At 40.4% G+C, this 14,164-nt stretch overlaps 2 protein-coding genes across 2 annotated transcripts in view; one reads left to right on the top strand and one right to left on the bottom strand.

Annotated features, from left to right (window-relative positions):
* LOC119244186 (protein adenylyltransferase SelO-like) overlaps positions 1–6,787 on the top strand; it is a 31,792-nt gene extending 25,005 nt beyond the window's left edge. Inside the window, exons 16-19 of the mRNA XM_054695180.1 lie at positions 578–657; positions 1,726–1,769; positions 3,345–3,424; positions 6,304–6,787. Coding sequence (XP_054551155.1) covers positions 578–657; positions 1,726–1,769; positions 3,345–3,424; positions 6,304–6,426 — 327 coding nt within the window. The 3' untranslated portion in view covers positions 6,427–6,787. The remainder of the gene's footprint in view (positions 1–577; positions 658–1,725; positions 1,770–3,344; positions 3,425–6,303) is intronic.
* A 1,689-nt stretch (positions 6,788–8,476) lies between these two features.
* APBB1IP (amyloid beta precursor protein binding family B member 1 interacting protein) overlaps positions 8,477–14,164 on the bottom strand; it is a 66,423-nt gene continuing 60,735 nt past the window's right edge. The window contains 3 exon segments of the mRNA XM_037510733.2: positions 8,477–9,233; positions 9,236–9,425; positions 12,231–12,334. Coding sequence (XP_037366630.2) covers positions 8,932–9,233; positions 9,236–9,425; positions 12,231–12,334 — 596 coding nt within the window. The 3' untranslated portion in view covers positions 8,477–8,931.

Genomic DNA, 14,164 nt, shown 5'->3' with positions numbered 1-14,164 from the left:
GTGTCCTAACCTATGTCAGTAAGTTCTTTCCTTATTATTATTGGGTAGAATGTTGTTAACAAGGATTTTCATGAATTTGAATTTTAGAGTTGAATATTAAATAAAGAAAAGGAAAATGTTTTTTCCTTTTTTTTTTGTACTACTACTTGAAATTTGGATATTGAGGGCCTCCCCAGTAGCACAGCGGTTGAGCGCTAGGTTGTGAAGCTGCCCACAGCCTCTGCAGCGCTGGTTCCATCCCTGGCCACTGGCGAGGGTCCCATATGGCGCGCAGACCTCTCCTGCCGCCCGCTGCTCCCCTCAGCAGTGAGCTTCGTCAGTCTGCCTGTTCTGTTCCCCGCTCTGGCTCTGGTGAATTCTCTCACCCTCCCGCGCTTCTGATTGTACCCAGTGCTTGCATTAAAAAAAAAAAAAAAATTGGATATTGATATTGATATACTTAAATGATATACTTAATGATATACTTAAAATTTGGATATTATTTTGTTATTAAAGAAGAGTTTAAAATAAGGTGAAGTTCAAATAAACCAAAGAAATATTAATATAACAAGCAGTTTATTATTGTGTTTTCATTTAGCAATTCTGGGCACTGAAGATGATTTCAAAACATGAACTCTTTCCTACTTGGGTGTCCCAGTACATTTTGAGACTGAAGAGGTAAGGTCATCTAATTGTTTCCCTACAAGTGTCTAATGCTTTGTCATTATGTCTTGTGACATTAGCAATGCCTGCTCCTTAGATTCTTGTTTCATTTTGAAGCAGGTTTTTTTCACTCCAGGGTATTTTGTACTAACCGAGGCACATATAATGACATTGCACCATGCAGAGAACGTGCATCTGCTCACCTCAGCTGGTGATAGTACAGCTCCCACCACATCAAAATGTATAATTTTGGCAGTTTGATTTTATGACAAGGGCTCTGAAGACTGGGTGGAGTTTGCTTTTGAAAAGGGTATTTATATGAAAACTTCTCTATGTAAGGACCCTTCCCTGGAAAACCTAATTTCCTTATCTCTTCAGTTGAAGAACTAAATCTACATTCCTTTTGTCCACTGTGCCTTCCTTGGTAAACTTCTAATTGAGCTTCCTCTTCCCTAACCTCCCTTGTTTTACTAAGCATAAAAAAATGGCTTCTGAAGCCACATGGGCTAGTTACTTAGTCATGCTGGGTTTCTCCCATGTCTGCAGGAAGTATTCTTGTGATTATTAAACTTCTTTTTCACTTTTCCTCTTATCAATCTTTCTGATGCCTGTTTGATTATTTGCCAGGCTAGAAGACACCCCAACAAACTTGAGACCTGAAACTCTGGAGGAAAGCCACTCAGCTCAATGTGTATTAATTTTCGTATCTTACAGAGTTGTGAGAATTGCTTTGTTTCATAACTCACAATGAATCAGAAGTAACAAACATGAAAGAGGAAAGTCGTTGTAGGTAGTGGCAGCTGAAGGAGAGACAGAGATAAACCACAGGCTCACAGGAGCAAATGGCGCATCACAATTTAATGGCTACTGAAGGCTCTTTATAAAGATGATGCTGTGTAATCCAGAAAAAGTTAAATTATTTTTAGAAATTTTACATTTATGATGAGGAAAGGTATAGTTTAATTTTTTTAAACAAATAAAACAGGGTGCAATTTTACATATTGTTAGAATCTAACTGAATCTTAGAAAAGATAAGTTGGGGAAACAGTGGTTCATTTTGTCCTTTGTTTTACTCATTTTTAGTAACAGGAATGATTCAGATTCTGAAAGAAGGAAAAGGATGGCAAGTAAGTTGTTATTTTGATTTTCTCATTGTTGAGGACTAGAGACAAATATTATACTGCTAGTCCTGCAGAACTAGTGCGCTTATGGTGACCAACGCAAGGAATGTTACTTTGGGCTGCTCAACCGCGGGTGTAACGTGGAAACCACGCTGGGCGCCAAACTGTTGTAGAGCAACCCCGATACAAAACAGGGTGCCTGACTGTGGGTCCTCACTCGCGTGCTTAAAAGGACTTATCAATGCTCTACTGCAGGCACACATGAAAGGTTAATAAAAGGTTTATTTACAAGGGAAGGGGAAATGAGGAAATGTACAGCTCTGGGAGAAAAGTGGGAGACAAAGTTTTAAATGAGTCCTACCCGATCCGCCGATCAGGAATCCCAAAATGGCGCTCTCAGAGTTCGCCGCCAGCCAGGAGTGGTGAAGCCAGGAGGCGAGCGATCGCGAGCCAGAGAGAGAGCCCAAGGCCCACGTGTTTGGTTTTTATATCCAACCTGGCTGCCCAACTCCACCCTCAGGTCCCAGCCACCCTCCCTTGGTGGTGATGGGATTTGTCTTTCCCAGAGTCTTGATGGCTTTAGTCTGGAGTGGGGGTGGGGTCCACAAAGCCTGTATGGGATTATCTCAGGACATCATTTCCCCCTAACATCATTATTAAGTATTATCATTTGAAAGCAACATTTTTGAAAATAAGAATAAATTACTTAAGGGAACTGATTTTTCTATCATTAATTTTTTGTTTTTAAATAGAATAAGTCTAGATGAGTATATTTGAGTTGAGTAGAAGTGTCATATATGAGATTTTCTCATTTCATCAGGGGACTTTTAACCTAGAGAATGATAGCTCTTGTTGGGGTGCAGGGAAAATCACCCATTCTTCTAGAGTCTTTACTGGATGAGTAATCAAAACAGCATCATCTGGGTCAGTAAAGGAAAAACAATCAATTTAAAAACATAAGTATGGAGAATTTACATGGCTGTAAATTCTAAAGCATAAGTGAGAAATAGGGGATAATTATCCTGTGTTTAGCTACCCGGGGTATCAAGGTGTGGGGGTGACTTCACAAGACAGACCAGGAGGGGGTAACCTCATTCTTATTCTGCAAATAAAGATGAGATTCTCAAAGAGGACATATTCATTGATAAACTTGGATGAAAACCTCCCACCCCCCCAAAAACTGATTCTTCTGTGTCATAGAAGGAGGAACAGTGATTGCTTCTTTAATTAGCAAAGGGCAAAGGACTCGGGTAAGGAGAAAAACCTTCATGTCCTCCAGGACCCTCACTATTCTCAACTCAAAATACTCTGTATTCTTTAAGTAATGGTAGCGGGACCTTGGTTGACCTCTAGTTCCCATATCAAGGTGACACAATATTGCTTAAAAAGATTTTTCTGTACTCATCAAATTGTAAATACTGTACATTATTTATGAATAATCAGAATGGACTGATGATGCTCATTTTCAAATGAGTCTCCCAACAAAGTTCTTTAAGATTATTTAATTTCTGTGGTAATTTCAACTGGCCTGTGTTGTTTATAATTTATTGTTCTTTGATTTGCTCTTCACCTTGGCCTAAGCTGTTAATCCTAGATATGTGCTGAAGAACTGGATAGCAGAATCTGCAGTGCAAAAAGCAGAAAGAAATGACTTTTCAGAGGTAAGATGGCTGACTTTCCTGGGTTTATTTTTATTCATTTTAAACGCTTACTTTGTTTGCAGACATGTGCAATATGCCAGCACCAGCTTCTCAGAATTCTCTCTGACTGGTATCTCATTTTTTTTTTTTTTTTGGCTTATCAGCAAATCATTTTCTCATATTTTCTAAGATATATATATATATATATATTTAAAGATTTATTTATATCTACAAGAACTGGGGTACATTTAGAAGTGCAGGAGGGTGAGAGAATTCACCAGAGACAGAGCAGGGAGCAGAACAGGCAGACAGACCAAAGACACTGCTGAGGGGAGCAGCGGGTGAGGCAGGACAGGTCTGCCACGCAATGTGGGTTTCTCCCTGGCCAGCCGGGAATCGACAGACAGCTTCACAGCATGGCGCTCAACCCGCTGTGCCACTGGGAAGGCCCTCTAAGATATTTTTTAATGTATTTAAATTTTTTAATATTTTATATCATTTCTAATATTATTTGAAATTCTGGGCATCTGATTTTGCTCTTCTGGAATTTTGGATTTCAGTCTCTGAAATGCAGTGAAGCCTGATTCTAGGGTACAGCTCTCTAGGTGAAATTACCTTTTGTGGTGTCTATGGCACTAGCAACCTGGGGTCACCTAACTTAATCTTGACAGCAGTGAGGATGAAAGAAGTAGGTGGACATGTATCAGCATGGGTGGATCTCACATGGGGCATTAAGCAAAATAAATGCTGCAGAGGAGACTTAAAAATAGTGTAAAGCATCCAAAAACATGTGTTATCTAGGGATACATTTATCAAAGTGATTGAAGTCATATATCTTTTTTCAGATCCCCAGCAACTCATAATCAGTTATTTAAAAATGCATTGCACGTGATGTACCTTAAGGATGCCTTGGCACTCGAGCCGCCATCCCTCTGCTGTCACTGGAGCGGGTGTCAATGATCGTGGCCCAATTTTGAACATTGGCCACAGACTCAGAATCCTTCTCCTCGCAGCGTGCTTTGGGGTCACTCCCAGTTAACCTGAGGTGGCATGAGAGAGAGTATTTTCACTATTTCTCATTTGGAACTTGCATTAACTTTTTATATTGGTAGTTTAATTGATCTGACAAACCTAGGTTTTCATTTTAGAGAGTAAGTGATTAGCCTGGATCTTAGCTGGGAAACAACATTTGAATAAGTTGTCTGGTTGGTCTGTTGCTCCTTCTTTCCCTATGTTTTGTTCCATTCTGTTTTCTTCCCTTCCTCAAAATTATATTTGAGTAGTGACGCATTCCCGCCAGGGATGGGGAGTTGTCTTAAGTTAAAGCAAACTATGGAGTTCACAAGACTGACACAGGTGACTCCTGGTCTCACTCAGCTCCGAGATGGAGTTAAAAGCAGCTTGCGGACAGGGCGCCCTCAGGTTCCTCTGGCAGGAATCTGCAGCCCACGCCAGCAGGAAGGGCAGCCAGGAAGCTCAGGTGGAGAGAGGTAAGATCCACACTGGGCAGAAGCAGGAGCAGCCCCAGCTTAAAAGCTTCATTCCCACAGAAACCAGTATCTCTTATAACAATTCTGGAGGCTTAGTTTCCACTGTCCCCTCAAGAGACCCACTTCATATCAAGAGTCACCACGGTAAAGAAAGCCCAGAGTATTCTATCAGGTATTTACAATTCTCCCAGTCCAGATGCTGCTTGTCAGTTAAAAGCAATGTTGTATGCTGATACACTTGCCACTTTATCAGGTTACCAGGGGAGCAGACCTAGAAAGTTAACTAAGGGTTACATCTCATGCTAGAAAACAAAGAGATTTTGTAATCCTTTACACACACAACTTGTTTTACTTTCTTGTATCAAACATTCTTGAGGGGCCTTTTTGGGGGCCTACGGGTTAAGTCCTAGTACTGTCATCGCTGAGTTGGATCCTCGGCCAGGAAGCTGACCCACATGGTGCAGCAGACCTCTCTGACTCACCTGCTGTTCCCCTCAGCTGTGTATTTCAGTCAATCCGCCTGTTCTGTTCCCAACTCTGTCTCTGGTGAATCCTCTCACCCCTGCACCTCTGGCCTATGCCCCAGTTCTTCTACATAAAAAACAAACAAACAAACAAACAAAAAACATTCTTGAAAATGCACTCTGTGCAAGGTAATGTATTGAAGTATTGAAAACCAATTCGGGGAGGTTTTAAACTCGTAGCTGAGCTTAGGTAGGTGAGCAGCTGACGGCAGTGAAGAACATGCATGACAAATGCCAGTGAAGAACATGGCTGTGAGAGCACCATGTAGTGGCGAGGCCGGCTGCCTACTTCAACTGTAGGTGATCTGGTAAGATGCTCTATTTGATCTCTTGGTTCTCCTCATTAAATGTTCACATTTCCTTTTTCAGATCTAGACTTTTCTTTAGTAATATCCAAGGAAGTGACAAAACCACAGAAACTATACTTTTTTTTTGTATTTTAAAAGGACAAATTTATTAGGAAAAGGAGAAAGAAAAAGAGAGGTATCCTGCGTAGTCACAGGTGGGCAGGAGAGTTTTGCCAGTGCTAAATTTATACATTTTGACCCTAAAATGATTATTGAAAAAGAGGTGTGTTCTCAGATGGCTCCATTTATTACCATGGAGCAGAATTTTGGATGAGAAAGAATGTGAGTTGGAATCCATGGTTTTGATTTGGAAAGACTGTAAATCATTGACATCCTTTCATTTATTTATTTTTTTGGTACCCATCTTAGGAAATAATAACTCTTTTCTTAATGTTGTGAAGCAACCTTAAAATCATCAGGATATGGATGTTTAAACATTCTCAAACAAATTTAAATTTTATCCTGTTTTATCAACTTGGAAAATTAATAAGGATCCTGAGACAGGAAATCTGTATTTATCGACTTCAATTGTTTTCCAGATCCATCTTCTCCAGCAAGTTCTTCGGCATCCTTTCCAGAAGCATCCTGCAGCTGAGAAAGCAGGGTACTCCTCACCTACTCCTTCTTGGGCTAAAGATCTTAAAGTTAGCTGCTCATCTTAACTTGCAGAAAATAAGGAATGCTTCTGATATTGAACTCAACATAGAACAACTCATCATTGTGAACACTTGAATTTAAGAACATCTTATACCACTGGAGTTATTATTGTTATGATGTACAAGTTTCCCAAATTTGGTTTCTTTTTGACATGATCCTAAAAGTTTTTGATGATGTCCTTATTTTTTGGTGTAAGATGTTTCCAGTTCATCCTGTGTATTTCTTGCCTCAGAACTGGAGTTAGTTATTTCTCTGAGTGCCTTTCAGTGAAATGGCACTTGGGGACCCCATTGTGGATGCCAAAAGCCTTGGGTATATTTGAAATGCTTTACAAAGCTTGTTAAATGATAATTAAAAATTTTTGAGTTGTATGCCTTCTTCCTTAAAATTAAATGATATAAAAACAAAAAAGGTATATTATTAAAACTAAAGTCCTAGTGTCACACAATTTTAAGGTGACCTTTCATTAATTTTTACAATTGTTAAAATATATAAAGCATTACATGCACATTTAAAAAAATTTTTTTTTTTAAGATTTATTTATTTATGCATACAAGAACTGGGCTACAGGCCAGAGGTGTGGTCGGTGAGAGGATTCACCAGAGACAGAGTGGGGAACAGAACAGGCAGACTGACTGAAATACACTGCTGAGGGGAGCAGCAGGCAAGACAGGAGAGGTCTGCTGCACCATGTGGGTTGCTCCCTGGCCGGGGATCGAACTCATACTGCAGAGGCTGTGGATTGCTTCATAGTGCAGTGCTTAAACCCTTGCGCCACCAGGGAGGCCCCCACATTTAAAAATCTTAAGGAAATATATTGAATAAATTTGGAAGTCTTCCTTCACACACTTAACATTCATTCTGTAGCCCAAGGGAAATATTCTCTATATTCTCTAGTCTTGTATCTTTTCATATTTTTTGTATACATACATATGCTTACATACAAATATACATATATAAATGTAGATGTTTATGTGAGTAATGGTAAACTTATATTGCTTTATAATTAACCTTTAGTTATATTTATTAATTCTAAATATCAATATGTGCAGATTCTATTTTCTTTAACAGCCTAAAAATATTCCATAATATAAAAATGCCATATTTTGTGAAATCATTTACATATTTGTACCCATTTGGATTTCAAGAGTTTTTTCCCCTTTATAAATAGTTTCCTTTTCATCTATTTTTGTTTGTAAGGTCCCACAAATAGAATTAATTTGGTCAAAGTTAAATTCATTGAAAATATTTACGTACTGCCAAATTGAACCCCCAAAAGGTTTTATCAATTAACATTCCTAACAATTTTTGTATCACAATACCAGTTTCCTCACAAACTAATAGAAAGTTTAAAATAGGATGTTAAAAACAAATACAAATATATAATCAGTAAATAAAAAAAGAATACATTTGTCAATTTAAATACAGTGATTACTGGACTAGATACAAAAAGAAAAATCTACTGTGTTGTTTACAAGTGGCATACCTAGACCAAAATGACACAGAAAGTTTGAAATTTAATAGAAGGATTTGTTTGGTAAATAACTGGAAAAAAATGGTGTAGATGTATGAATATAAGATAAAATGTAAAAACTATTATATAGTGATATATATAGTTCAATATAAGTACATTTTGTTACACTTCGTAAAGTGTCAGAAAAGCACAATTTGCTAGAACAAAAGATACTGACAAATGTACTTTTCATAGAAGGAAACTTTAACACATCCTTCTTAGTAACTGATAGATCAAGCAGACTGGATATTAGACTAGGGGAGAGTGGAGTAATGTGCTTAAGTTACACGGATAGTACATCATACCCTTTACAGTCGTGTAGACATGGTTGTCTTTTCTGACTCTAAGTTTTAATTTATAAGGTACTTACTGCCATGTAATAATAGGGAATCCAAAAACTAACATTTTCCCCAAATATTATATTATTCAACTACTAAAAAATCAAAGAAAAAATAGTGCATGTCCACCACTCCAGTCAATCAAGCAATGAGCCTTGAAAAAAATTGAACACACTCTGCCTCTCCTGCTTTTTTTCCTTTCAATTTTTCTGAAAGCTTCTGAAGGTCATGGAGGGAATGGTGGAAAATGTGTAAAATCAAGAAAACTTTAGAAGGCACGGGCTTTTTAAAAACTCAAGTATGTCAGGATAGTGTTGCTGTTGCTCTAGATTCAGACACTGATATTTTCAGAAATATTATCTACAGAAAATCTTTTAAAAACGTTTATTTGCTGCCGCAGCATCTTAATATAAAGGAACACAAGACGTCATGTGGTTGACTTGGAAAGAGATGAATCCACAGCAAAGATGTACATACAGGCAGGCATTCGAAATCCTGCTTGGTGAGATGATGAATGTGCACCCCCATTGTGAGACTTACACTGCGTCTTGTCCGAACCCCAATATTATTCTGCCTAAAATGAAGATGATGCCACCGAAACAGCAGCATTGCTTGAGGTTACAAATGACACCTAACACACAAGGGCCGCTGTCACCCAGCTAGGGCATGTTGCCTCTCTTCTTCTGCAAAGCTTTCATGAGATCTGACATGAAATCCTGCTCCCCGCCGGGGGGCCCCGGGTTCTCTTGCCTCTTTGGCGGAACAGGAGGCCTTTTGGCCACAATGGGGGGCGTTTTTGAGGACGTGGGGTCCAGGGCAGGCGGGGGCGGCGGAGGAGGTGGTAATGCAGACCCCACATCCCCGGCACAAGTCGGCGGTGGCGGGGGCACGAAGTCCGGGGGCTCATCGTTAAAATAGGGGGGCGGTGGGGGGAGCTCGTCCTCCTCCAGCGGGGGCGGGGCGGGGGTGGTGGCAGGACGTCGTCGGGCGGGGGAGGGAAGCCACCGGCGCCCCGGGGCTGGGCGGGGGTCCCCGGGCCGCCCCCCACGTCTGAAGACCGGCGCACGGGAGGAGGTGGTGGCAGGCTGGACTTGGGAGGGTGGCGGGCGCCCTGCGCGCCTGGGCTGTCGTTTCCAAGGGCGGGCTTCTTGTCCTTGAATAAAGCAACAACAGCGTCATTCTTAACCTCACAGCCTGCAAGGAGATGACACTTACCCTGGCTTGTGAGATGCTGCCGATTCAGGCAGGATCTGCCCCAGGGGAGGGGCGTGGGGCTCGACCCCGCATCCCTGAGACTCCAAGGTCGTTCCCAAGCTCATTTTCGCTCTGGGATAGAGAATGACTCCAAATGGCAGCTAACAAGGGGGTGGGGAGAGAGGTGGGGGATGCTAATCTCCCGAGTCTTCTGTAAATGCAAGACAATGCCCTATTCAGGAAGGGGATTATTATATTTAGATTATAGTATTTGGAACCACTTTATTCTGGAGTTACTGATGTCTTTTTTTTTTTTTTTTAAGATTTATTTATGCATACAAGAGCTGGGGTACAGGCCATAGTTGTGGGGGTGAGAGGATTCACCAGAGACAGAGCAGGGAACAGAATAGGCAGCTTGACCAAAGTATACTGCTGCTTGGAGGTGCAGGAGAAGCAGGAGAGGTCTGCCTTGCCATGTGGGTAGCTCCCTGCCAGTCGGGGCTCGAACTCGTGGTGCAGAGGCTGCAGATTGCTTCATAGTGCGGTGCTGAACCCCTTGCACCACCAGGGAGGCCCATTACTGATGTCTTTAAGAGAGCTTTACCGGTAAACAGTTTGGCTAGTTGTGGGATTGCCGCCATCTTTATGGTCACTCAGCCTAAGAGACTGGAAGAAAATGGCTCCCTAACTCCACCTTGGTTCCCAAGACAGGCCACCGAGATCCTCAGCATTTGCAGTCATGACACTGTTCTTGGTCTGGTTGAGCGCAGCTATCACAAGCTGGCGTCTGTCAAATTATTTTGCTCTGTGCCATTTCCTCAGTGGCAGAGAGATGCCCGACCCTTTCTCCAAATCGCTGGCTTAAACCAAATTGGTTGATTTACACAAAGGAAATAGAAGGTAAAAGAAAATGGAACTAGCTTTCTCCTGCCTAAGGTAACCTTGTGAGAACGTGGGCACAGACATCTTTCCTGGCACAGAGCTGTTCCGCCTGCTTCTGCTTCTGTGTGTTTTGGCTCTCATGCTGAAAACCAGCGCTGTGGGTTCAGCTTGGCTCTCTTTGGTGTAACAGCTTCAAGGGAGGTGGTGGGTGGACCAGGAATCTGCCCACCTGGCGGTAGTCTTAGATTGGTCTTTGCTTACTTGTGCAAAAGTCAGTTGGCTGTTCTGGTATAAGGTGAGCATCGTGATCCCTACTAATTTTGGCCTCATGATCAAATGATAAATATGAGATAAATATGTGAGTGGGTTTGAAAAGTAAAATCGTGACGTGTGCTCTAGGTTGACACCAGAATGCCAAACCTGGCCAAAAGCTGAGAGAGGCTCAGCCCTTCCTATGCCAACAGTGGAACAGATAATAAGGAATTATATTTATCTGATGCAACTTCCCCAGGAATTTCAGGCAGCTGACTTGAGTTCTCCTCTTTTAGTGATAATTATCGTTGCAATTTGCATTTTATCAGGCTTTCATGTCATTTCTTTCTTTGCTTCATAACCTTTTCCCTTCTAAATTTAGAAGTCTTATTTTTTTCTAATAAAGCTTCATGATTGAGTTTTATTTTATTTAGTTTATTTGCTTAACAGTTCACTGGTGCTTTTTTTTTTTTTTAAACTGCCAATTTTCTGAATTGGCAGTTTGAGAATTGGTGTTCATACACAGTTAAGTGATTTCTATTCTGGGATCCTTTTATTGTTTTCAGTATTTAAAAATGTTTCTTTCCACTTGGCATAGAAATCACACAAAAAAAGAGAAGTCATGACAACAACAATAATAATAGCAGAAAGTATATTGCACGATGAAATTGTCAGACTTGAGAGAATAACAGACTTCCGAAGGTAATAGAAATATTAGAGAAGCGCAACTTTTAAAGATCTACAGTGGTTTCCAAAAATTATAAAATGTTTAATACAAGATTTAAATGGAAACAATGACATGAAAGATTACTGATGTTCCCAATTGTTGAAGGTTCTTTTGAATCACACAGGAAATATTCAATGGAACTTATTGTATATAGTCAGCTTAGATGTTGCTAATTGGACTAGTATATAAATTATAATTTTTGGCTACAGTTTATAGGTCAATTTAAAAGAATCTTCAACTTGGCTATTATTTTTAAATGTATGTGCTTCTCTCCATCCTGATGCATATATGTAGAAGCAGATACATATAAAATGCACATTTTACAGGGCACCCTTCTAATCTGGTTGCATTGAATATAGGACTTCTGACAAGCTAGTTGCTTTAATTTATTCAGCAAAAATAAGTAAAAATCCCAAGGGCTTAAAACTCATGTCACTTTCAGAAAATGCTAAAATCATTTGATTACACCAAGAAAATCACTTTAGTCGTAGAACATGTCACTAAATGAACACTACTTACCAGTTCTCAAATGATTTTGCTCTGTACTATGCCCTTAGTGGCAGAGAGGGGCTTAAAGAGGTTCCCAGCCCTATGCTCAAATGTGTGGCTTAACTGTCATACTCTGACTACCAGAAAGAAAATTTAAACAGAGATTCCTCTTCTTTTCTCAAACGGTTTGATAATAATTGCTTCACCTTTCAAGGCTAGCCAATGTCATTTTTAAGACAAAAAATATAAAACAAGTCAGTGAAATTCATTAGATGAAACTAGAGTGACTTCTTAATTGTTAGAATTGCATATTCTCTTTTGAAAAGAACAATTATTAGAACACTGCTGGTGGTTTGGAATATGAGCTGACAGGTGACAGGTTGACAGAGTGATGCTGGCACTCTCTGGCCTCACCTTGGTTGTTTCCACTTGTTTCTGGGTCTCCTGCAGGACAGCATTCACAGAACTCATGGCCTGGGGAATCTGACCATTGGCCTGGGTGGTGCCAGTTTTAAGCCCTGAGAAGAAGGAAAAGAGATATAAAGAGTGAACTAGGCATCTTTAACATTCCTGAAAGTTGATTTGAAAATATAAAACAGTTTATCTGTCCAAAACAGAAGAAAGGGATACACAGGTGTAGCATGGAACCCAGACCTTATGAAAAATTCATATTCTAAGGCAGTACTCCGTAAGATTCAGCAAAGATTCAGGAGAATGAATGCTTTCTAAAGGCTACAGAAGATCTAGATTAACTAGCAGTTCTGCATTTAGAAAATTTTTGGCGACTGGAAAAATAAACCTTGAAAATAATAAAAAATAATAATAATAAAAAATAAACCTTTAAAAATAATTCCTGTTAATATTACTCAGCATTCAAAAAAGATAAACCCATGCAATTTGCAGCAACATGGATGGCGCTGGAAGGGATCATGCTCAGCGAAATAAGCCAGAAAGAAAAAGAAAAATACCGGATGGTCTCACTCATAGCAGGAATCTAGAAAACTTAAATAAGGGGCCAGGAAAATGAGTAACTATAAGAAAGTGAAAATCAAAATCAACAAAAAACTATGAACCAGCGACGCTCTATGGGGGGGGGGGGGCGGGGAGGGGAGGGATTGGGGTCAAAATAAGGGGGTTGCAATTGTATGGGGAATATAAAAATAAAATTTATTTAAAAAATAATAATAATAATTCCTGTTGACGTTTTTCTGTAATGCATGTATGCAGTTTCACACTCGGCTGTGTACAGAAACAATGTGGGAACATTATTCTCAACAACATGTATTTTGGACACAGAAATAAGAGCCAGAGGGGACTGGGCAAATTTGCAAGCCTTGACCTATTCTGGAATTAGATTCTTTTCCCAAGAGAGGCCTGATAGACATTTATCTTATATTCTTGCTTTTAAAGTTGCCCTTTCCCCATAAAAATGAGACTAATTGAGGTTTCATGGTTTTGAGAGACTCCGAAGAAGCTGTGTCTGCATCTCTCTGACTCCTCAGAGAAATTCTCGAGAGAATGATGCACTTATGGACGACGTTTCTCCAGTACAGGGCACGGTCTGGGAGGGTCCTGGGGTGGAGCGCCATGTCTTTTCCTTGTGGAGTTGGGGCCACCCCCATTTGTTCACCAACTAGAGAGTTGCTCTGAGTCTTGGTGTCTAGAGTTATTATTGGGGTTTCATTACCTATGCACATTGATTAAATCACTGATCATGTGACCAACAAACCCAGCCTCCTCCCTGGAGGCTGGCAGCTGAAAATTGCAAGTGTCTAATCATATACCAAGTGGCCAGTCCTGTGCTAAAGCTATCTGGGACCCACCATTAGTCACATAACAAAGGCAGTCCTATCACTCTGGAAATCCCAAGTTTTAGAAGCTGTGTCAGCAACTGGGGCCAGCTGGAGTCTTCACTGACTGGTGTGAGTGGATCCACCTGAACGCCAGAGAGAGCTCTGCTAGAGGCTGACTGGAAATGGCTCTTCCTAGTTGCTGACCACAGATCCAAACACTCCCGACAGCTATGTCCAGAGCCAAGTGATGACACCTATGTAGGTGATGGTGCAACATACTAGTTGCTTAATTCTGGAAGGCCTCTCATAGCTTCAAGATGTCCTGATTGTTCTAAAACAGGTCAGCTCATAACGAAAGAGCAGTGGCTTGCTGAAATGTAGGATGGTGCTTAAGAAAAATAACTAGAACAGTTAATCAGAAGACTTGGTAAGAAACAGAACTAGTTCCTAAAGCAAGTGACCTCAATTTCAGAGAAAAACACTGAGAAGAAAAAATTTGTTTTCTTCTATCCGGGCTATCTGGAAAAGAGAGGGATCCTAGAGTTCTGCTGCATC

The sequence above is a fragment of the Talpa occidentalis genome, unplaced genomic scaffold, assembly GCF_014898055.3.
Source record: "Talpa occidentalis isolate TD23 unplaced genomic scaffold, MPIMG_talOcc4v2.1 talOcc4.14, whole genome shotgun sequence".
Lineage (NCBI taxonomy): Eukaryota > Metazoa > Chordata > Mammalia > Eulipotyphla > Talpidae > Talpa > Talpa occidentalis.
This window is presented reverse-complemented; position numbering and strand designations above follow the sequence as displayed.